Below are 21,792 nucleotides of genomic sequence, written 5' to 3' on the forward strand. Positions count from 1 at the left end.
GAGTCAGAGTAGGGTGAGAGGGATGATGAGAGGACTGAAGGCGTTAGTGGGAGAGACGCAGCATCTTGGGTGCCAAGTGTATATATTTTTCCAGGCTAGACTGGATGCCCTCCCCAGGGACGGAGGAGGAAAGGGGTGATGGGCCAGTGGGGAGACTCCAGAACTCTGTCTGGAGTGACACAGGAGCAGTTCTCTAAAAGAGAGACAGATCGGGGCGCCTGGCTGACTCCGTAAGTAGAGCGTGTGACTCTTCATCTCCTGGTCGTGAGTTCAAGCCCCACATTGGGTGTACAGCTTACTTAAAAAGAGAGAGAGAGAGACAGAGAAGCAGATCTTGTTACCAGGAGACAAGGAGGAAGGAGAACTTCACCAACAAAAATAATATGTCGTACACTTTAACGGTTTGTGCTCAAAAAGAAGATTTAAACCTAAGAAACTGAGAAATTCGAGCTAGACTTTGAGATTGCATCTAAGCAGTCAGAGTGGTGATCATTATGTGGCTTCCCCAAGGGAAGTTGTAAAAAAAAAAGATTCCTTCCCAGGAAACCTAGAAAGCAGTCCTGAATTCAGTGGTAACCTTCTTCAGGGACAGGAACTATGTCTTTGCTCTGCCTGACCTGCTTATCTCCAGGGTCTAACATAGCATATTCCACAGAAAAACCACTCAGTAAATGCTTGATGGTAATGGAGACCCACGAGATACAGAAGAAATGCAGCTTTGGATTTTAATAAATACAGGAGGGAGAGGTGCTAGTTAATCCCTAAAGATTCCTTTGGGTGCCATACAGCTAAGATGAAATTTCTAAGGGAGACCCTCCGTTTAGGGCAGCTACACAATTTCAGGTTAGAAGCCAAACAGATTAAAATGTACGTTGCAAGAGAGGAGCCAGAGAGAGACTTCTCTGGAGCCTGGGGAGTGGCCCCTGAATGCTGCACGTGGCTGAGTGTGGCTGTATTTGCTACACCCAGCGTGGGTCTCGAACTCATGACCCTGAGGTCAAGAGCAACATGCTCCTCCGGGTGAGCCAGCAAGGCGCCCCGATTCTCTGTCCCCCTAAGGACACCTGTCATTGCATTTTTGGTCTACCCGGATAATGCAGGATGATCTTCTCATCTCAAGATCCTTACCCGAATCACACCTGCAAAGGTTGTTTTTCCAAATAAGGTAATATTCACAGGTTCCAGGGATTAAGACATGGACATATCTTTTTGGGGGCCACCATTTAGCTGATGATTCCACATCCCAAAGGTAAGAACATGAAGAAGTTCATAGTCCACTCCTGAAAATGCTTGTTAACTGTCCCATGACCTTCTGGGACTGACTGACTCATGACCTCACACAGGGCAACCCAGCATCCATCCTTGGAGGTGGGATTTATTATCAGCCTGGGGTGATCTGCCTTAACCAGGGAAATCCAACACACTTTCAAAGAATTTGTGAGCTATAGGATCCTCTGGAAGTGGAAGGTTCCATAGCTAACTTAGATGCTTTTCTACTCTCAAGGGTGGATATCTTGCTTCATTTATCCTTGGGGTCCCTCGGACTTTTGTGGTTCAGCGTTTTGCAGAGTGCATACTTGGGTACTCTAGCTACATGAGATGGCCTTTTAGGGAAGGGTTCATGGCCAAGGATGTGTGGACATCACTGGTGACATTCCCTTTTTGTAAATCCTCAACACGCTTTCATAGATTAAAGTCACCCAAAAATCCAACAGTAGAGAAGTCTAATACTTCCCAACTTGCCTGCAACCCTTTGCTCTGGGAAAGAGATCTATTACACAGGAGTTGGAGGGTATGTGTTTGCACTGTGTTTCCTCTGGTTGGCAGGGTGAGCCGATGCCAGATTATTCTTCATTTCTGACCCTATTTGCAATCCCAGGGCTGGGGCCAACTGCTGACTCTAATGGGCTCTGATCCCTGCTAGGCATCTACTCATCCGCTGATGTTTTACTTCATCCCAGGATTCAGCCGTGTTGCCCAGGACTTACTGATCTTCCTTTGATGTTGCATCAGAGATACAGAATCCTAGGTTGTGCTGAGTCGCTACGGCCCTTCCCATGCCCTTCCCTTTCACAATAATTGGGAACTTGCCTTGTTTATGGGTGATCTTTTGTGTCCATGGGCATTAAATAAAAGGTTTCTTTTGTCTGGCTTTATTGAGTAGTAAGGTCAGAAATGCAGCAACTCAATCTGAATTTATAAGTGGCTCAGAAGGGGTTCCTAGCTTCTTTCCCTCCTTTGGTTTCTGCAGGAGGAACTCTCTAGGCCCAGCCTATTTCACACGGATGAGCACTCAGGGCCCTGACACTCAGGAAGACCAGTAGGAGTCAACAGTGATCTTTCCCTTTCTTTCTTTCCTTTCCTCTGTTTCTTCTGCCCTCCCTCTCTCTCCCCACCCTACACCTCTTTCTTTCTTTCTTTCTTTTTTTTTTTTTTTTTGCAAGAATTAAGAGATTGACACAATTAGAACAAGGTTTTATTTCACGGAAAAAATCAAGGGAGAATTTTGTGATAAAGAGCCTAGAAGGTTTGTAAAATACACTTGTTATATGAATATCAATGTTTTCATTTTTTTTAACTTTATTTATTTATTTGAGAGAGATAGAGACAGCGTGAGTGGGAAAGGGGTAGAGAGAGAAGGAGAGAGAGAGAAGCCCAAACAGGCTCTGAGCTGCCAGCACAGAGCCAGACGCAGGGCTCGAACTACAAAACTGTGAGATCATAACCTGAGCTGAAACCAAGAGTCAGATGCTTAACCGACTGAGCCACCCCAGGCATCCCTGAATATCAATGTTTTTAATGATAACATGCAATTTCAAATTTAAAAAGAATTTTAAAACCTAGCTGTCCCACTTAGTAGGAAGATATGAATGAAAGGATCTGAAGGCCTGTGACTTTCAAGCATTGCTCAACAGATCATGAGTAGATGGTGAGACTTAGCCATCACCTTAATGAAGTGATCGAACTCAGCAACATTGGTAGTGGTTCAACCTGACTTTCTGGCCTCCCTGTGTGCTGCCACACCACCTATCAAATATTCTTTTTAAAGAAATGTTTATCCCAGATCAAATCAAGCCTCTAGGCTAACTTCCAGTTTATGTGATACAGACAGCCTAGCGGAACAGATTACATGACAGCCAGAAGCAATCAGACAAATCTAGAATGAGAGACTTTGTATTAACAGCTGTCCTATGATCTGCCAACAGGCATGTCATCAGAAAACAAAGCGTACAGGACTGTTTTAGAATAAGGGCGATGACCACACAGACTTAAACCTGTGGCAATGAAGGAGGCTGGATTGGATGCTATGTTACACACTTTTTTTTTTCAAAGCAAAACTGTAAAAGACATTCCTGGGACAATTACAGAACCTTCAGGTTCTAGGTATTATTATGGGGTGCTAACGGTTTTAAAAGAGATTCTTCTTTTTCTTTTTTTTAATGTTTATTTATATTTGAGAGAGAGAGAGAGAGAAAGAGAGAGACAGAGCACAAGCAGGGGGAGGGAGACAGAATGTGAAGCAGGCTCCAGCCTCAGTTGTCAGCTCAACGTGAGGCTCGAACTCACCATCCATGAGATCGTGACCTGAGCTGAAGTCGCTTAACCGACTGAACCACCCAGGTGCCCCTAAAGGAGATTATCCTAACTCTAGAAGATAGTCCTAACATGCTCAGGGGCAGAGTTGTTCAGACAAAGTTGTTCAAACAGGACATAGAGCTGTTCATTATACTATTTCTTCACCTTTTCTGTATGTTTGAAAATTTTCATAATGAAAGAGTGGAGAAAAAAGGAAATGTGATCTTGAAGGCCTTCATCTCAGCAAACTTCTGACTTAAATCGTGATTTTCATGTGATTTTTGTTTCCAAACATGCCATGAATAAGAAACACTTGGTACTCCATTTTGGTGATTTTTTTTAAATATATATAAATTTTTTTTTTAATTGTAGAGAGGGAGCGCAAGCAGGGAGCACAAGCATGACCCTGGAATCATGACTCAAGCCGAAATCAAGAGTCAGATGCTCAACCGACTGAGTCACCCAGGTGCCCGCCATTTTGATGAGTTGATTCAACTCAACGTATATCCTCATTGAGAACAGCTGCATGAGGTATTGAAATCGGATTTATTACAACCAAGAAATGCAGATATAAAGGTATGGACACACTAAACGTAATGTATCATTGTTGCTCATTTGATATTGTGGCTATGATATGAACTTATCTCTTCCTAAGAAAGGCCTTAATACACATGTACTATTCCAGCATCCAAAGGATGTCCTGGAAATCTATGCTTAATTTATTCAGCCGATATTTATTGACATGTTGCTACATGTCGAGGCCTGTATTGACCTCAGAGATACATCAGTGAATGAAAGGAGACCACTCCCTGTGAAGGACCACAGGTGACAGGCCTCCATGTGCACAAGGACAGATGTAGCCTCATTCATACACGAGTGCAGAGCTCTCTAAAGATTTTGCTTGCGCACATCCTAAAAAATTACGTGTACCTTTATTTCTCAATAAACATTATCAGTTTAGGTTTAAATGGTGGCAAAAGATGTAATTCTGTTATACCATTAACATTTTATTTTATTTTTTTAAAGTTCATTTATTTACTTTTTGAGAGAGAGAGAGAGAGAGAGAGAGCGAGTGCATGAGCAGAGGAGAGGCAGAGAGAGAGGGAGAGGGAGAATCCCAAAGAGGGTCTGCACCCTCAGCACGGAGCCCGACACAGGGCTCAGACTCACAGACCGTGAAATCACGGCCTGAGCTGAAATCAAGAGTCAGACACTTAACCGACTGAACCACCCAGGCACTATAAAATTAACATTTTAAAATAACAGTGTTTTATCACTCTTTTCAGAATGCCATAGTAAGTGTAGTTTCTTTGTAATCTGTGCGTCTAGGGATTTCCATACCCGAGGTGTTTGCAGGGTGGTTTCTGCTGTCATGTAAATTCTTGCTCAAGGTATCTTGTGACATACGTATGTATAGCTACACACACAAATATTTGGTTATGTTTACTGTGTGCAGTTCGTTGTCCTTGTACATTTACTCGTGGACGTTCTTTGAGGGATGACGTTATGGATGGAACGTGTCCTTCTAAGGTTCACTTTTGAAACCCTAGCTCCCGGTGTGACGGTATTAGGAGACAGAGGTTTTGAGGAGGTAATTGAGATTGAATGGTGTCAGAAGGGAAGGCCCCTAATCGAGTAGGACCCCAGTCCTTGTAGGAAGGGGAAGACACACCAGGGATGTACACACACAGAAACAAAGCCGTGTAAGGACGCAACAAGAAGGCGTCTGTCTGCAAGCCAAGGGGAGAGGCCTCCGGAGAAACCAACCTTGATGGCATCTTGACCTTGTACTCTCAGCCTCCAGGACCATGACAGAGTAAATTTCTGTTGTTTAAGCTATCCCATCTGTGGTCTTCTTTTATGGGAGTCCTAGCCGACCAAGACAGCTAGGAAGCAGTGCATTCCCCTAGAAGAATCAGCATTTACTTCTTTCAGGTGCTTAGGGCTCCCAGTGGTCCAAGACCATTTTGAACTGAATTCACTGTCAGAGATTATTTGGTCACTGGGGTGATGGGAGTTTGGGGTACAATCCATGCCAGAGCTGGTTCATGGGTATCATCAGCAGACAACTTTCCCTAGATGTCTTAGAGAGGATTCAGATTTATTTCTGGCCCACTGTTCCCCAGAGACAGCAGCCCTATGGGCCTTGGGGAGAATCCTGGTGGAAGGTCCCTTAACAGAGCCTCATGCCGGTCAGGTTCTGGGCTCCCAAAATTATTCTTCTTGCTGTCAAAACACAAATTCACATCTGCCTGGCTCAGCAGAGCAAAAGCAATTTCCAGGTTCCATTTTCCTCCTCTCCTCAGATTTTGGTCCAGTAATTGCTTTACTGTTTTACTCAACATGTAAGAATATGTCTTTTATATTTTTATCTAGCATTTTCAACTGTTGGCTTAAATAACCTAGCCTGCTATATCCTCGGAAAATGAAATGGATGTTATTATTTTTCTCAATACTTTAACTGAGGTTATTTAAAAAAATTTTTTTTTAATGTTTATTTATTTTTGAAAGAGAGAGAGAAAGAGACAAAGTGTGAGTGGGGGAAGGGCAGAAAAAGAAGGAGACACAGAATCCGAAGCAGGCTCCAGGCTCTGAGCTGTCAGCACAGAGCCCAGTGCGGGGCTCGAACTCACAAACTGTGAGATCATGACCTGAGCTGAATGAAGTCAGACGCCCAACTGACTAAGCCACCCAGGTGCCCCCAACTGAGAGGTTATTTTAACCAGGAATTTATGCATGGACTTGAAGGCATCCATGAAATACGCCCTGAAATTTTATGCAATGTTTGTGCCTGTGGAATTTTTCCGGGAAAAAAGTCCATAGATTTTATCAGGTTGTCAGAAGTGTTTATGACCGATCCCCAAATTTGAGAACTGCTGCTCTGGAGTTCCATCTGCACTTACCAATTTTGCCTTTAAAAAATGATTTCAGAATAATTTCAAAGTCACAGAAAAGTTGCAAATACAGTACAGACAACTTTCATATTAACTTCACCCAGCTTCAGCAACTTTTAACTTCTCCCTTTCTCTCGATACACACATACCTGTTTTCTCTCGATACACACGTGTGCATGTACACACCCATGTGCGCACACACACACACACGGATATAGTCTTTTTTCTAAACGATTTGACTATAAGCTTCAAACCTAATCCTACCTCAAACCTAAATGCTCTAGTGTGTATTTTCCTAAACACAGATCTCTGAAAAAGTCGGGAAATCAACATGGATGCAACACTAACCTCCAAAGACCTTACTCAAATTTCAATTTTGCCAATTGTCCCCAAAATATCTTTTTGCGTTTTCTGGTGTGGGACCTCATCCAGAAACACATATTGCATGTAGTTGTCGTGTCTCTTTGGTCTCCTCCAATCTGAAACGTCTCCTCAGTCATTTTCTTGTCCTGACAGTATAGGCCTTATATTCTGTAGGATGCCCCTCAGCCTGGGTTCGTCTGCTGTTTCCTCATGCCCAGACGCAGGCGTGCCTTGTCGGCAGGTTTTGATTTTTCATCATGTCCATCTGTCCCATCACTGGTGATGCTAACCACCCCGACCATCTGGTCATGCAGATGCCTTCACTGCAGTACATAACCCGTACTTCTGTGAGCAAGTCTCAATGTCTATCTCACAGAATCCTTGCCATATAACGTGAGACTGGGTTTGGTGATCCTGAACTGGGCCTCCGGTCTCAGCTCAGGGAGAAGTGCTCTGCTACAGGCCTTACAGGCATGTGAGCTCATGTTAGGGTTAGGTGAGGGATAGGGGCTGGGGAATGAGCCTCCTTCAAATTCAATTTCTTGGGAGATAGTCAAAACATAGTTAAAGAAAGACTTAAATGGGATCAGTTCTCAAGCTCAGTCCTTGAAATCAGCGGGTCTCCATTACGGTGTCAAGAATTCGCTTTCCTACATTGGGTAACATGAGTAAAATCAGTCAAATCAGTGACATCGGTCTTTAAGGTTGTTCTCTTTTTGGAGGACTCCATTTCACTATTTTTACTCTAAATCTCATTCTGATTCAGAAAGTGGGGGGGGGGGGAGGTCTTCCCAATGCCTTCAGTCACGCAGATGGAAAAGAGATTGCTAGCATTCTTGAATCTATTTCTGCAAATAATCTGTATATTGTTTAAAATGCTTTTCTTTGGGGTTAGAGGCATCTCTGCTTCTACTCAGGCGATCCTAAGGCACTGGCCTTTCTAATCTGTATTTTGTAAGCAGAGCTTCACTTAAAGAAAAAGGCAAGCTCATGGTGTGGAGTACTGACGGAGGCAGAGGTCAGCCCCTCCTAAGGCCGAGGCAGTTCGGCCCCGGCCCGGTAGGCATCGTGAACTCCGCACAGGAAAGCCTGTTCGCATCCGAACCGATCTCTATTAGAGGCGGATGTCTCAATCCTCAGCCTCAGTGGGTTATTGAAGTCCTTCCAACCAAAATGCATGAGTCTCCCCGGGGGGAATTTTGGTAAAGTTAGCGAGCGTCTTCTCACATTTCAGTGATGTTGCACCGTTTCCTCAAAACGTGCATCACAGCCACCCGGGTGCCAAACAAAAGTGTATCTCCTGGGCCCACTCAGACACACGGCACTAGAGTCTCGTGGCGGGAGAGGGGGCGCAGAACCTGTGTTTTCTTTCACCCAGAGGATCCTTAAGCCACCCAGAAACGAAGCCTCTGTTGTGCACCGCGGTCCGGTCCGCGCTGCGCTCGCTCACGCTGCTCCGCCCCCCCTCCCCCCGGCTCTGTTCCTTTTTTGTCGCCGCCCTCGGTGCCACCAGAATTCGGCTCCTGCTTAGGTTTCAGCCACGCCGCCCACGACGAGACCCAGGTGGCCCGGAGCCCGGGCAGTCGCAGCCCCGCCCGCGCCCGACCCTCACCGTCCCGGAGGCCGCCGGCGGCGGAAGTGACGGCGCGCGTCGTTGGGGGGCGCTCCCGCCCCTTCCGCCCGGCGCCCCGCCCAGGCCTCTCCGCCCCGATCTCCCCGCCCCTCCCCCTCCCCTCTCGCGGCCGCTTTCTGTCAGCCTGTCTCCCTCTCCCTCTCCCCCTCTCTCCTTCCTCTCGTTTCCTCTCTCGCACCTGAGCACACGCACCTGCCCGGCCCGGCTCCGCTCCCTCCTCCCTCCTCCCCCTCCCTCCCTCCCTCCCTCCCCGCCCGGGCCGGAAGGCTCCGGCCCCGGCCGCGGGTGCCTCGCGGCTGCGTCACCGCCGCCCCCCCAGACAAGATGGACACCGCCGAGGAAGGTAAGCGGCGGCGCCCGCGCCCTTGCACCGGCGCCTGGGTTCGGGCCAGGCCCGCGCTCTGGCCGCGGCGCCCGAGACGGGCGACGGGCCCGGGCGGCGCGGCGGGGGCGCCTCCTCTCGGGGCGGGGGAGCGCGGTGACCGGCGGGGCCAGCGCCCGGGCCGTTTGCCCGCCGAGGAGCCGGCTCGAGGGGCGGCGGACCGCGCGGAGCTGGGCGGGGGTGGGGGGGGGGAGCCGAAGGTGACTCCTCGGCGCCCCCCACCGTTTCCCGCCCGTGCGCGCGGGGGGCGGGAACCCGCCGGGGGCGCGGGGCTGCGGGGCTCCGGGCTGGCGCGGCCTCCCTGCCCCTCCATCCCCCCCCCCCCCCACGTCCCCGGGGGACCTGCAGTGGTCGCCGCCCGAAGTACGGGGGCGTATTCCACGCCCATCCCCCACTCGGTTTTGTCTTCCTTATTGTCGTTTCGCCTATTGGTGTACAGGCCCTGTCCCCTGACGACAAAACTTCTTTGTTGACTCTGAAACTTCGGGAAAAATGCCCCGCCAGGTGACGGCTGAGTGCGGTTGACTGACCCCTATTTAAGAACCTTGCCCTGTGCGTCCCTGCCCCCAAATAATTTGTTTAGTAAACGTGGAAGAGTAAGGTCCAGCGAGGTTATTCGGAGGAGGGAGATTGTTCGGAATTCTTTTGTTTCGGTGTAGTTTATTTTGTGTCCAGTCCCTGACACCAGTAAGCGGGGGTTTGTGTGCTTTGTTTTGTGAGTGTGTGTTTGGGATACGGCTGTTTGTTAACCCGTGTAAACTGAATACGTGAGGTATAAACATCTAGGGGTGTGGAAATGCGTTTGCTTATCCACCGAAGGGTAGGGTGGGTTCACTTTAAAGCGGTTTTATCTTTTTAGAATCGACCAAATAATTCAGTGTGTCTGTAGAGGAAATTACTACACTATCCTGTTTCTTGATGGTTTGGTTATCAGTGAAGATGCCCTGATGCGTTTGAGTGGCTTTATGTGGGGGGTATGTCTTGCAGCCTTAATGGATTGCGATTTGGGTGGTTTTGGATGAAAATCGTGGAGCACTGCCATGGCATGCAATAGTGATAAAAAGTTTAAGATCTTAGTGTATGTGAAGAATTGGTTGAACTTGACTTGTCATTTCTTAAATAAATCTTTCATTGGACAATAAGAAGCTAGGCTGTGATGACATTTGTGTGTGATGGCTTACGAAGCCTACCCACGTGCCTTTACCTTTGATCCTCATAGTGGTCCGGTGGAGTAGGTAGGTATAGGTGTGGAAATTCAGGCTTAGTTGTTTTAACAGCTGGTCCACGTTTCACACACTTGTAAGAGATTTTTAGCCCAGATATTCTGATTACCAATAGAGGTTTCCTTCCATTATGTCTCCGTTGTGTTTATTACACCCAGGGAGTGAAGCTGGTCGCCACGGGAGATTCCCTTGGAAAAAAATAGTAAAGCTGCTGAGAGGTTAGGAATTACTTTGTTTTTGACAGATGGTCCTTGTGTGTGAATTTCCATCTGCAAAGATTTTACGTCATTTCGGATTCATATTTTAATGACTCAATCTAGTAAGGCACATATTTATTTATTTATCACTCGATGTGTGCTGGCAACCCTAAATTCCATTCTTTGAGCCTGGGCGCTTAGTACTTGCCTACACTTACGGTGCTATAGTTAGTGGTAAATCAGGAATTGCAGAATCTGGAGGTTTATATGGAATCATGAAAGGATGATTTTCACCGTACTTCCAGTGCTTCAACATTGTTTTTCCTTGTAAAATTATAATCAGGGTAAGGCATAAATGATTTTTATTTACTGACTTGAACACTGTTTCTTATTGAAATAACTAGTATTCAGTATGTGTGTGTGTCATGTTTTTACTGAACACTTTATACACATCTTCTTTACTTTTCTCCACATTTTTAGGGTATCCACTCTTTACAGAGAGGAAAGGGGGAGTGGGGTGGGGGTTGAGGTGAGGGGTCGGGTTGGTATGATTACGTGACTTGCCCAGGGTCATCTAGATAGCGCATATCAGAGGTAAGATTCAGACTCAGGTCTGTTAGACCCTGTGGTTAAAATAGATAATAAATAACTTATTTTTGTCACTCCCTTTATAGGATGAATCATTTACATATTTTGACAGAACCTTTTTTTGGGCATTTGTTTTATGAAGCTATTATTCATGAAATGAAAGTGAATTTTAGTACTTCTCCTGCTCACTTTTGCTAAATTCCAAATCAGAAATCTTCTGAAAGTTTCAAAATTAATTTAAATTTAACTTGGAAAAACATTGAAAGGAAAGAGAGGGTTATAGAGAATTATTTCATGATAAAGTGAAAAAAAGCTTGGAAACAGCTGCTCTGTTTGTTAAACTAGTTATTACAGATTATTTCTTAAAATGCAATTGGGTTTTTTTTTTTTATCTGACTATAAAAGAAACCGTTTTTTTGTAAGACACAGTAAAAATGAAAGAAAATTACCAAAAAAATGTAAAGAAAATTAAATTTTTAAAAATTGTCATTTATTTTTAAAAACACTGATAATGTTTACTTTTCTATTTTTAGTATGTTAATCTGAGCAAAGATGAAGAATGTAATTAAAATACCAACTATACAGTGTGTAACTCTTCCCTTCTTTAAAAATGGCATGTTGAGGGGTGCTTGGGTGGCTTGGTTGGTTAAGCATCCGACTTCGGCTCAGGTCATGATCTCACGGTCCATGAGTTGGAGCCCCGCGTCGGGCTCTGTGCCGACACCTCAGAGCCTGGAGCCTGTTTCGGATTCTGTGTCTCCCTCTCTCTCTGCCCCTCCCCTGTTCATGCTCTGTCTCTCTCTGTCTCAAAAATAAATAAACGTTAAAAAAATTTTTTTTAAAATGGCATGTCGCTTTCCTCTAGGGTATCACAGATGATGTTGTAATGCTCAGAATGTTTTGTATTTGTGGTAAACAGTACTAAAGTCTGTTAGAAAACTGATAATTTGCTAGATGGATTTTGGCCCTTCATAATAAGTGTTTGCTAGATTTTAAAGATCTCTAAAAAGTGTTTGGGGTATTAAATTTTGTTTTTGTAAAATCAACAGGTTTATGATCTAGTTTCATAACAGAGGATGTGTGAGTCATTCATATTGTTTTTTGTATGTATTTTGTATGAGTGGAGATACGTTATGTAAACTGCTATCATCAAGTCTTTAAATGTAAGAGGATACCTTAGATACACAGCTTCCTCATTTTATGGATTAGGAGTCTGATCCTGCAATGCACTGAGATTTTTTGGTTTCAAAAAAAATATATGTCTTTTGCTCAAGGATATACATTAAAAAAAATGTTTGTTTATTTAGAGAGAGAGAACCAGCGGGGGAGGGGCAGAGAGAGAAGAGAAGGGGGCACAGAGTATCCAAAGCGGTGTCCGCGCTGACATCAGAGAGCCTAATACAGGACTCGAATTCATGAACCCATGAGATCATGACATGAGCCAAAGTCGCACACTTAACTGACACAGCCCCTCAAGGATATACATTTCTTAAAAGGAAAAACACCACGCTGTTGGAATGGATGTTGGAAGCAAGTATTGATGTATGAAACCCTCATAAAGATACTAAATACATTTTGCCATAGTAGGGTGTTATCATTTCGGTCCAGTGATACAGACCTAATTTTTTTATTTTGCTAAATTACTACTTACACTAGCAGAAGACAGTTCAAAATCTTATCAGCAATTTGTTTATGGAATGCCAAAGCACTTATTTTATATGCTTTGTGAAACATTGGGAGGGTATAAATTTGAAAGTGTATTGCAGTCGATCGTGTTATATATTTACTATGGCAAAAACTTGAGATGACATAGATTTGGAAGAAAGGAGTTAGAAGTATGGGAAGTTGTCAGAACCAGACAGCTAGTTACCATCTTTCTAGAACCACATGGTCTTTCATCTCTGCTTCCAGACAAGTCTGCTTCATTCTTCTCACCACAGATCAGCTTTCACTGCATTGGCAGGCTTATCACCAAGCAGACATGCACTTATTTGACAAATGTTTATTTGAGCACCTGTTAGAAGCCAGGCACTATTTTATGCGCTTGGGCTAGGCAGAGAACAAAATAGACAAAATCCCTCATTTCATAGAGTTTACATTCTTGCTTTTGGCTTGGTAGGGGAGGAAGGGATGACAGAAAATAAATTATATGGCATAGCTGGAAGGTTATAAATGTTGTGGAGAAGAGTAAATCTGGAGGGAATAAGGTGTGCCAGGGTGGGAGGACGGGATTTCAGTTTTAACTATGGCAGTGAAGGAAGGCCTCACTGAGAAGGAGCGAAGAGAGGGAGTTGGATACGCAAATACCTTGTGCACAGAGAATTCTAGGCAGAGAGAATAGCCGGTGTGAACTAAGATGGGAGTGTGTCAGGAGACCAGTGTAGCTACAATGGAGTGAATGAGTTGGGGGAAGAGTAAGTAAAATATGAGGTCAGAGATCATGGGACCAGTGTAGAAGCAGACAGGTATGTAGGACTTCACTTCTACTGTTGTGAGATAGGGAGGGTTTTGAGCAGAGGTGAGGCATAAATTGTCTTGCCATTGTGTCCATGGCTATTTCCGTGAATAGATCTTTTTCCTCATCAACTTAATCAAATCCAAATTTCTGGGAGCTAGAATCTGATTGGCCCATGTGGGATCAGGTGCCTACCCATGATCCAGGTGGCTGTGTGATGGTGGGAAAGATGATGGAAAAGTAAAAATCATGCCAAAAGCTACAAACCAGCAGTTACAAGTCCTGGAGATGTCGTATACAGCCCCATAACAATAGTCAGTACTATGTTATATATGTGAAAGTTGTTAACAGAGTAGATCTTAAAAGGTCTTATCACAAGAAAAAAATTACGTGTAGTGATGGACTTAACTAGAGTTACTGTGGTCATTTTACATGTTACATATATTGAATCTTTATGTCATACACTCAAAAGTAATGTTATATGTCAGTTATACCTGAAAATAAAAAGGAAAAGAATAAAAGTCATGGCTGTCAGTGTCCATTCTCGATTCAGGGCAGACATCCCAAAAGTTGTTTCCTCCATTGTTGAACTAGAATATCTTCTGGGCTGGAATGCTGTGAGTGATTAATGTTGAGCTACCTGGGTATCCTCTTCCAGACCAGGCTTATTTTAGTTGGGCTTTACTTCTCTCCTGTAAGGACATGAAGATTGCTTATTTTTAGTATAATACAGGTAGAATGGAGAGTGTTCTTAAAAAGGTAACAGGAAGTAAGACCCCAAGGGAAAACTGATTAATTCAGACTATATTTTAGAATGCTATTGCAGTGGGCTGGGCAAGATATTATATAGGGGTTTACATTCAGGCAGTGGAAATGGAAAGAATGAGAAAGAAGAAACAGATCAGGGTAGAATTAATAGAAAAGAGTGATTGATGAGGTGATATAGGAAGGAAGATTTAAGAATGATTTCTAGTGTAGTTTCATTAGCTCTGAATGGGAAGAGATGAATTCAGTTTTGGATATTGTGTTTTCAACTGGTGCCATAACAAAGGATCACAGACTGGGTGACTTAATAGAGGGTTATTTTCTCAGTTCTGGAGACCAGAAGTTTGATACCAAGGTGTCTGCAGAGCTGGTTTCTTCTGAGGCTTCTCTCCTTGCTTGCAGATTTGTGTCTTCTTCTTGTGCCTTCTGTATGGTTTTCTCTCTTTGCATGTTTGTGCCCTAATCTTGTTTTTACAGAGGCACCACTCGTGTTGACTTAGGGCCCATCCGAATGATCTTATTTTTTAACTTAATTATCTCCTTAAATACCCTGTCTAGAAATACAGTCATTCTGAGGTTCTAGGTATTAGGACGTCAGTTTATGAATTTTGGTAGAGCTGGTGGAAACAACACAATTGAGTCCATAACAGGCATAAATTCTTGAAGGCTTGGAAGCCATGGAACATTTTCTGTACACTTATTTCTTATAACTGAACTTAATTACAATGTCTTTTTTACTTTTCTCTCTCACTTCCCTGCTTCCACTTGTGTATTCTGTACTGATAGGTTAATAAGGTATAATTTGTATACAATCAAATTTAGTATTTTTAGTGTGTAATTCTATTATAGCACTTTTGAGATAGAAGATTTGGAGGTTCCTTGTCTCTTTCTTCTCCATTTATCAAATATTGAATTCCCCCATTCTTAGCCATTTCAAAGTTCCTCAGAGGCACTTTTATTAAACGGAACAGTTTGTAGACCATTGGACTTAGGATTCCTTTACACTTTTTTTTTTTTTTAATTTTAGAGAGAGTGATCAGGAGAGAGGGACAGAGAGAGAGAGAGAGAGAGAGAGAGAGAGTGTGTGTGTGTGTGTGTGTTTAATGTTTTTATGTATTTTTGAGAGAGAGAGAGAGAGAGGGAGCAAGGGCACAAGCAAGGAAGGGCAGAGAGAGAGGGAGACACAGAATCAGAAGCAGGCTGTAGGCTCTGAGCTGTCAGCACAGAGCCTGATGCAGGGCTCAAACTTGTGAACTTCAAGATCATGACCTGAGCTGAAGTTGGACGCTTAATCGACTGAGCCATCCAGGTACCCCATGAGAGAGAGAATCTTAAGCAGAGGCTCAATCCCATGACCTGGAATCATGACCTGAGCGAAATCAAGAGTTGAACGCTTAACTGACTGAACCACCCAGGCGGTGGTTTTACACTTTTAAATACTGAGGACCAATAGGACTTTTGTTTATTTATTTTTTATTTTATTTTTTATTTATTTTTTAATTTTTTTTATTAATGTTTATTTATTTTTGAGACAGAGAGAGGCAGAGCATGAGCGGGGGAGGGGCAGAGAGAGAGGGAGACACAGAATCGAAAGCAGGCTCCAGGCTCTGACCCATCAGCCCAGAGCCCGATGTGGGGCTCGAACTCACGGACCGCAAGATCGTGACCTGAGCTGAAGTCGGACGCTCAACCGACTGAGCCACCCAGGTGCCCCAGGACTTTTGTTTATGTAGGGGTTATCTTTTTACTCTATTAGAAATGAAAACAACTTTAAATACCATACATGTTAACAAAAATAACTTCATGATAAATGTATTTTCCAAGACAAAAACCTCAGTGAGAAGAGTATCATTGTTTGAATTTTTTGCCAATCTCTTTTATGCCTGGATGCTTACAAGACAATTGGATTCACATCTCTGCCTCTGTAGTTCCTCTTGCCATATGTTTTGGTTAAAGTGTATGAAGAAAATTTGGCTTCACACAGGTAATTTGAAAAGGGAGGTATATTTTCAGGTAATTTTTGATATCCTTTGATACTATGCCAAAAGTTGACAAGTAGTAGTTTCTTTAAGCAGTATTACATCTGAAAACATATATATCACCTTTTAAAAATTAAATCAACTTAAATTAAAATCCATTGGTCTGATGGCTCAGGATAGTCCAGGAATAGACTCATACGTATATGGACAATTGATTTTTTTGCTAATCCAGATACAAAAGCAGGGGTGCCTGGTGGCTCCATCTGTTGAGCGTCTGGCTCAGGTCATGGTCTCAGGGTCATGGGATCGAGTCCTGTGTTGGGCTCTGTGCTGAGCCTGGAGCCTGCTTGGGATTCTCTCTCTCCCTCTTCCCCTCTGCCCTGCTTAAGCTTCCTTACTCTCTCTCTCTCTCCCCCTCCCCCCCCCCAAAAAAAAGGAAAAGAAAAAAGATACAAAAGCATTTCCGTGGAGAAAGTATAGTTTTTCAACAAATGGTGCTGGAATAATTGACTGTCCAAAGGCAGAAAATGAAGTTTGAGGCATTCCTTGGACCATGTACCAAAATTAGCCCAAAGGGATGTTAGATCTAAATGAAAAACCTGTGAAAGTTTTAGAAGAACATAGGAGAAGATCTTTGTGATCTTGGGTTAGTCTGCTAAGATTTCTTAGGTACAACACTAAAAGCATGATCCCTAAAAGAAGAAGTTGTTAAATTGGATGGCATCAAAATTCATCACTGTTTAGAGAATGAGGACATGTCACAGAAAATGTTTGCAAAACATATATCTGATAAAAGGACTTACTGGAGTATATAAGAAACTCTCAAAACTCAAGAAGAAAACAAATGACCCAATTAAAAAAAAATTTTTTTTTTAATGTTTATTTTTGAGAGATACTGAGTGTGAATGGGGGAGGGGAGAGAGAGAAGGAGACACAGAATCAGAAGGCTGCGGACTCAGCTGTCAGCACAGAGCCTGATGAGGGGCTCGAACTCACGAACTTCGAGATCTTGACCTGAGCCAAAGTCGGACGCTTAGCCAATTGAGCCATCCAGGCGCCCCACAAATGACCCAGTTTAAGAGATGGCCCAAAGATTTTGGAAACTTCACCAGAGGATATACGCACAGGGCTAGTAAGCATATAAAAAGATGCGGAGCATCACTGGTCATTAGGTACATGCAAATCAAGATGACAGTGAAAGAATTCACACCCACAACGAGTGTAATCAAAAGGGACGGATAATCAGTGTTGTTGGGATTGTGGAGAAATTGGAGCTTCCATTCATTTCTGGTGAGAATGTAGATAGTGTGGCTAATTAACCTCAAAAAGTTAAACTGAGCTGCCAATTCCATTCCTAGGTATATACCCAAGAGGATTAAAAATGTCACAATCCGTTGTCTATTATCTGATGAATGGATAAGTAAAATGTGGTAGATCTATAAAATGGAATATTTGGAAATACAAAGGAATGAAATACTGGTATGTATTACAACTTGGCTGAACCTCATAAACATTATGCTAGGTGAAAGAAGCTAGTCCTGAAACACCACATTTCATATGATTCAAATTGTGTGAAATATCCCAAATAGGCAAATCTATATAAAGAGAAAGAATGAGGAGTGACTGTTAATATATTGTTACAAGGTTTCTTTTTGGGATGATGAAGTTGTTAAAAAACTAGATTGTGGTACTGGTTGCATAACTCTGCACATAAATTAAAAACCATCGGATTGAATTGAGCTTTATAATTTGTGTATTTAAATAAAGCTGTTAACAAAAGAAGACAACGATGAGGTATCTCTATTATGTACCTGTTAGAAAGGATGAAATTGTAAAGGACGACCATACCAAATGTTGGTGAGAATGTGGGACAGCCGGCGCTCTCGTGTACTGCTGGTGGGAATGTAAAATGGCACGGCCACTTTGAAAATCAGTGTAGTGGTTTCTTAGAACGTTAAACATGCACTTAACACATGATCCAGCCATAGCACTCCTAGCGATCTACTAGGAGAAATGAATGCCTACAAACTCGTATGTACACGTACATGGCAGTTTTATTTGTAAAATCCCAAAACTTGCACTAGCCCAAATGCCCACCGACAGACGAATGGATAAACAAATGGTGACACATCCATACAGTGGAATACTAGTCTGTGCTAAAAAGAAATGAACTTTTGATACACGTAACAACATAGATGAATCTCAAAATAATTAGGATGAGTGAAAGAAGAAGCCAGGGTATGTGCCACTTACATAAAACTCGAGAGAATGCAAGTTAATCCGAAGTACTGGAATGCAGGTAGGTACTTGCTTAGGAATGGGGCGGAGAGGAGAGTGGGACAGTGAGATTATCAAGGAACTTGAGTTAATTTTGGTGGTGATGGATACCTTATTTCAGGTGTGGTGACCGTTTTATCATTGTCAAGTGTACCAAGTGATATTTAAGTGCATTTTATTGAATGTCACTTATTCCTCAATAAAGCTATTTTTAAAAATCTCTTGGGTTATTTTTTTACTCATGCATGGTTTTGTAGCATGACGTATTGATCTTTTGGTAGATAGTCACTGAGTTCTGCATATCTTCCAAATGGTAGTAGAAAAGCTTCCATTCACTAACGTCACCACCTACCTCGTCTTGAAAAGCCTTTTAGGTATTAGAGGGGCTGTTATGCTCGTTGTGATGGATACAAGTTTTCTAAAATCATGATTTTCGTCTGAAAGTTTGATTTTTATCATTGGCAGTAAATATCGTTAGTTGTTTTCCTTCACTCCTGGGCTCACTTGATTCTTTTGTAATAAAATGTCTGCGAATACCTAGCCCTGAATAACTGTTTTTGTTTTTGTTTTCTCAGTTTTTTTTACCCATGGTAAACATGATGTTGCAAAAAACAACATGATCCATGGAAGGAAAAAACAGCTAGTCCAGCTGGCAAGTCCAAAGAATTGTACAAGTGCTGTTTCTTGTGGTAGCCATTGCTGTCGAGCTCAAGTCCAGGATGATGAGCCCACACTCCCTGTGTTTTCCAATTCTAAAACTTCCACTTGGTTTTTTAAATCTTCTTTTTCTTTTTTTTTTTCTGTTTTTTGTTTGTTTGTTTTTTGCAGTCTTGGTCTAGTGAGGAGACAGAAAACACACAGTAATTTAGCCAGAGGAAGTTGAAGGAATTATTAAGCTACAGTTAGAGCGTAGCTATAAAGGTGTAAAGATACTGTAAAGGGTACTTTGGACAAGAGGGAGTCTATCCAAGTAGGGACGCATTCTGAATTGATGGGGCCCCCCTCACGTCTGTGGTTCAGACGTTGGAGAAATGTGGAGTTGTTCAGAGCTGGTCTGCAGTTTCTGGGCAAGCAGGAAGCAACCCTCCGGGGTGCAGGCAAGCCAGAGTTGATGGATGGGCATGCAGAGGAAGTTGGATACCATTGTTAGGTACAAGGCCTGGAGTGTATTGGGTTCTTCTTACCAGTAGGATTGTGAAAAGGTAGACATTATAACAGACCTACTGACAGTGCAGCAGGAGCCGGAAAACCACTTCCTTCTTCTTGCCTTGTCCCTCCAGCACCCTGTACTGACATGTTTGTGTAAAGAAAGGCTTAAGGATTCGTTCTCTTACCACTGGACGGATACTGAAGAACGAATCTGGAGCTGAGAGGGAATGCGTTGATACCTGGCCCACCCCTCCTAAAGCCATTGGAGCCACTGCCTGTGCTGCTGGCAGAATCACCACCAGGATCCCTAACTACTGCAGGAGTCCACAGCACCTGCAGGTAGCTGCCACTGCTTTTTTTAGAGCCAGTAGTAGGAAATGGCTTTACCTTTTCCGGCAAAAGTGCTTCTTGTGGACCGAATGCAACTCAAGCCTAGTCAGCAGAGAAGCCAAAAAAATGTGGTTTTCAGGCTTCCAAGAGCAACAGTACAGGTGAATGTTCATTTTGTAATAAGTAATCTGGAGAGAGAAAATAACTAAACCTTGGGGTATATGTAGAATTAGGATTTTCAATCCTGTGTTTGCAAGACCTAATTATGTACATTTTTTTATAGGCAGACTTTTCCAGGTAGAGAGTGGCAGTGAAGCACTAGAAACTTTGGGGAAGGAAGGCAAGAAAATCACCAGTGTTCTCATCTAACCAATTATAATGGCTATGTTGGGTTTTTTTTTTTTTTTTTTGTATCTTCTCTTTTAGGCTATTCTGATATTTTTACCTAGTAGGAAGTACAGTGTGTATTTTATTTCAGTTTTTATTCCTGTTTTGTTTACTTAACATTTTGCATTTTTCTATATTCCATGTAGTGAATGTACCACAATTTAATATACCCATCCCCCTGGTTTTGGGTATGTAGGTTATTCACTGACATTTTGAGTAATATTTTTCAATCCTATAATAATATTTGCCTACTGTGATCATAGCTACTAATTGTAAAATTTTATTGGTAATCAGATATTAAAAATCCTTTGTTACTTCAGCCAAATGACTCAAGGCCAACATTGACAGTCATAATTCATGTTAATGATATATACCCTTAATGTGATGTGATGAAAATGGCACTTTGCCTGTGTGATTTTCTTCCCTCAGACCTATAGCCCCGTATTCTAATCATGAGGAAACATGAGACAAATTCTGAGAAAGACATCCTACAACATACCTACCCAATACTCCTTAAAACAACCAAAGTCATCGGAAACAAGGAAAGCCTAAGAAACTGCCAGAGCCAAGAGAAACTATCTTAGCCAAGCTAAGGAGATATGGCAGCTAAATAAACGTCAGGTGGATTTTGGAACAACAAAAAAAGGACATTTGGTGCAGAGAAAGGAGATCTGAATGAACTGTTGATTTTAGTTTATGATTATGTGTGAATATTAGTTCATTAGATGCAAACAAAAGTACCATCCTAATGTAAGGTGTTAAAAACGTGATACTAGGTGCTGTGCATATGAGAACACTGCGCTGTCTTCTCAGATTTTCTGTAAATGTAAACTTGTTCTGGAAAATAAAGTCTTTTAACAATTTACCAACCCTTTGCTTTTTGAGTTATCATTAGTTGATTACCTGAAGGATTGTGCAAACATTTTAAAATCTTATGTGGAAAAACATTCAAGGTAGATGATAGCCTAAAAGTAATGACATCTACCCAAAGCTCTTCTTTTTTCTGTAGTAGGTGCTTAGGATACATTTGGTGAACTGGATTATTGGCTAGAAAAATTGATGGGACGGGCCAAACCAATACGGGTGTTGACTTCCACAGCTGACTCCAACTTGGTAACCTACTCTTCTTACTGGTTGTTCTTTTCTCCCTCCCTCTCATTTCCTGGGCCATCTCCATACTCAGTTACTAAGGATTTGACGTTTTTCAGTAAAAGAAAAAACCAAATAAAACCGCACCTTTATATTTATTGAGCTAGGCTCTGTGCTATTAAAAGGTATGCTTTTGTGAAGATATTAGGTATTCAAATAAAGCCACAAAAGTTCCCACACAATTAAACAGAAGAAATTTACTTTTGAAAAGCGGGAAGAGCCTGGGGGAGAGGGAAGGGGGGCGGGGGGGGGGGGGGAAGGCAGGAAGAGTTTCTCTTCACTGTTTCTAAGCAGGTTTGCATTCCTAACGAGTAAAATGCGATGTTTTTACTTGGGCCTGACAAGATTTGTAGTTTCGCTGCATGTAAATCCGGTGGGAGCCTTGTTCTACCACAGAACTCGATTCTTTCAGTTTTACTAAAAGGCCTCAGGCTGTGCCTTATGC

At 42.8% G+C, this 21,792-nt stretch overlaps 1 protein-coding gene and 1 long non-coding RNA gene across 3 annotated transcripts in view; both read left to right on the plus strand.

The window, feature by feature from the left end:
• The first annotated feature begins 8,542 nt into the window (after nt 1-8,542).
• The window catches only part of MARCHF6 (membrane associated ring-CH-type finger 6), a 76,552-nt gene continuing 63,302 nt past the window's right edge, over nt 8,543-21,792 (plus strand). For both annotated transcript variants that reach the window (XM_058715631.1, XM_058715638.1), the window contains exon 1: nt 8,543-8,809. In XM_058715631.1, coding sequence (XP_058571614.1) covers nt 8,791-8,809 — 19 coding nt within the window. In that variant the 5' untranslated portion in view covers nt 8,543-8,790. The remainder of the gene's footprint in view (nt 8,810-21,792) is intronic.
• LOC131503915 (uncharacterized) lies at nt 19,979-21,067 on the plus strand. The gene is made up of 2 exons (XR_009257694.1): nt 19,979-20,202; nt 20,628-21,067. It is a non-coding gene; the product is annotated as an uncharacterized LOC131503915 (long non-coding RNA).

Source organism: Neofelis nebulosa, chromosome 1 (genome assembly GCF_028018385.1).
Source record: "Neofelis nebulosa isolate mNeoNeb1 chromosome 1, mNeoNeb1.pri, whole genome shotgun sequence".
Lineage (NCBI taxonomy): Eukaryota > Metazoa > Chordata > Mammalia > Carnivora > Felidae > Neofelis > Neofelis nebulosa.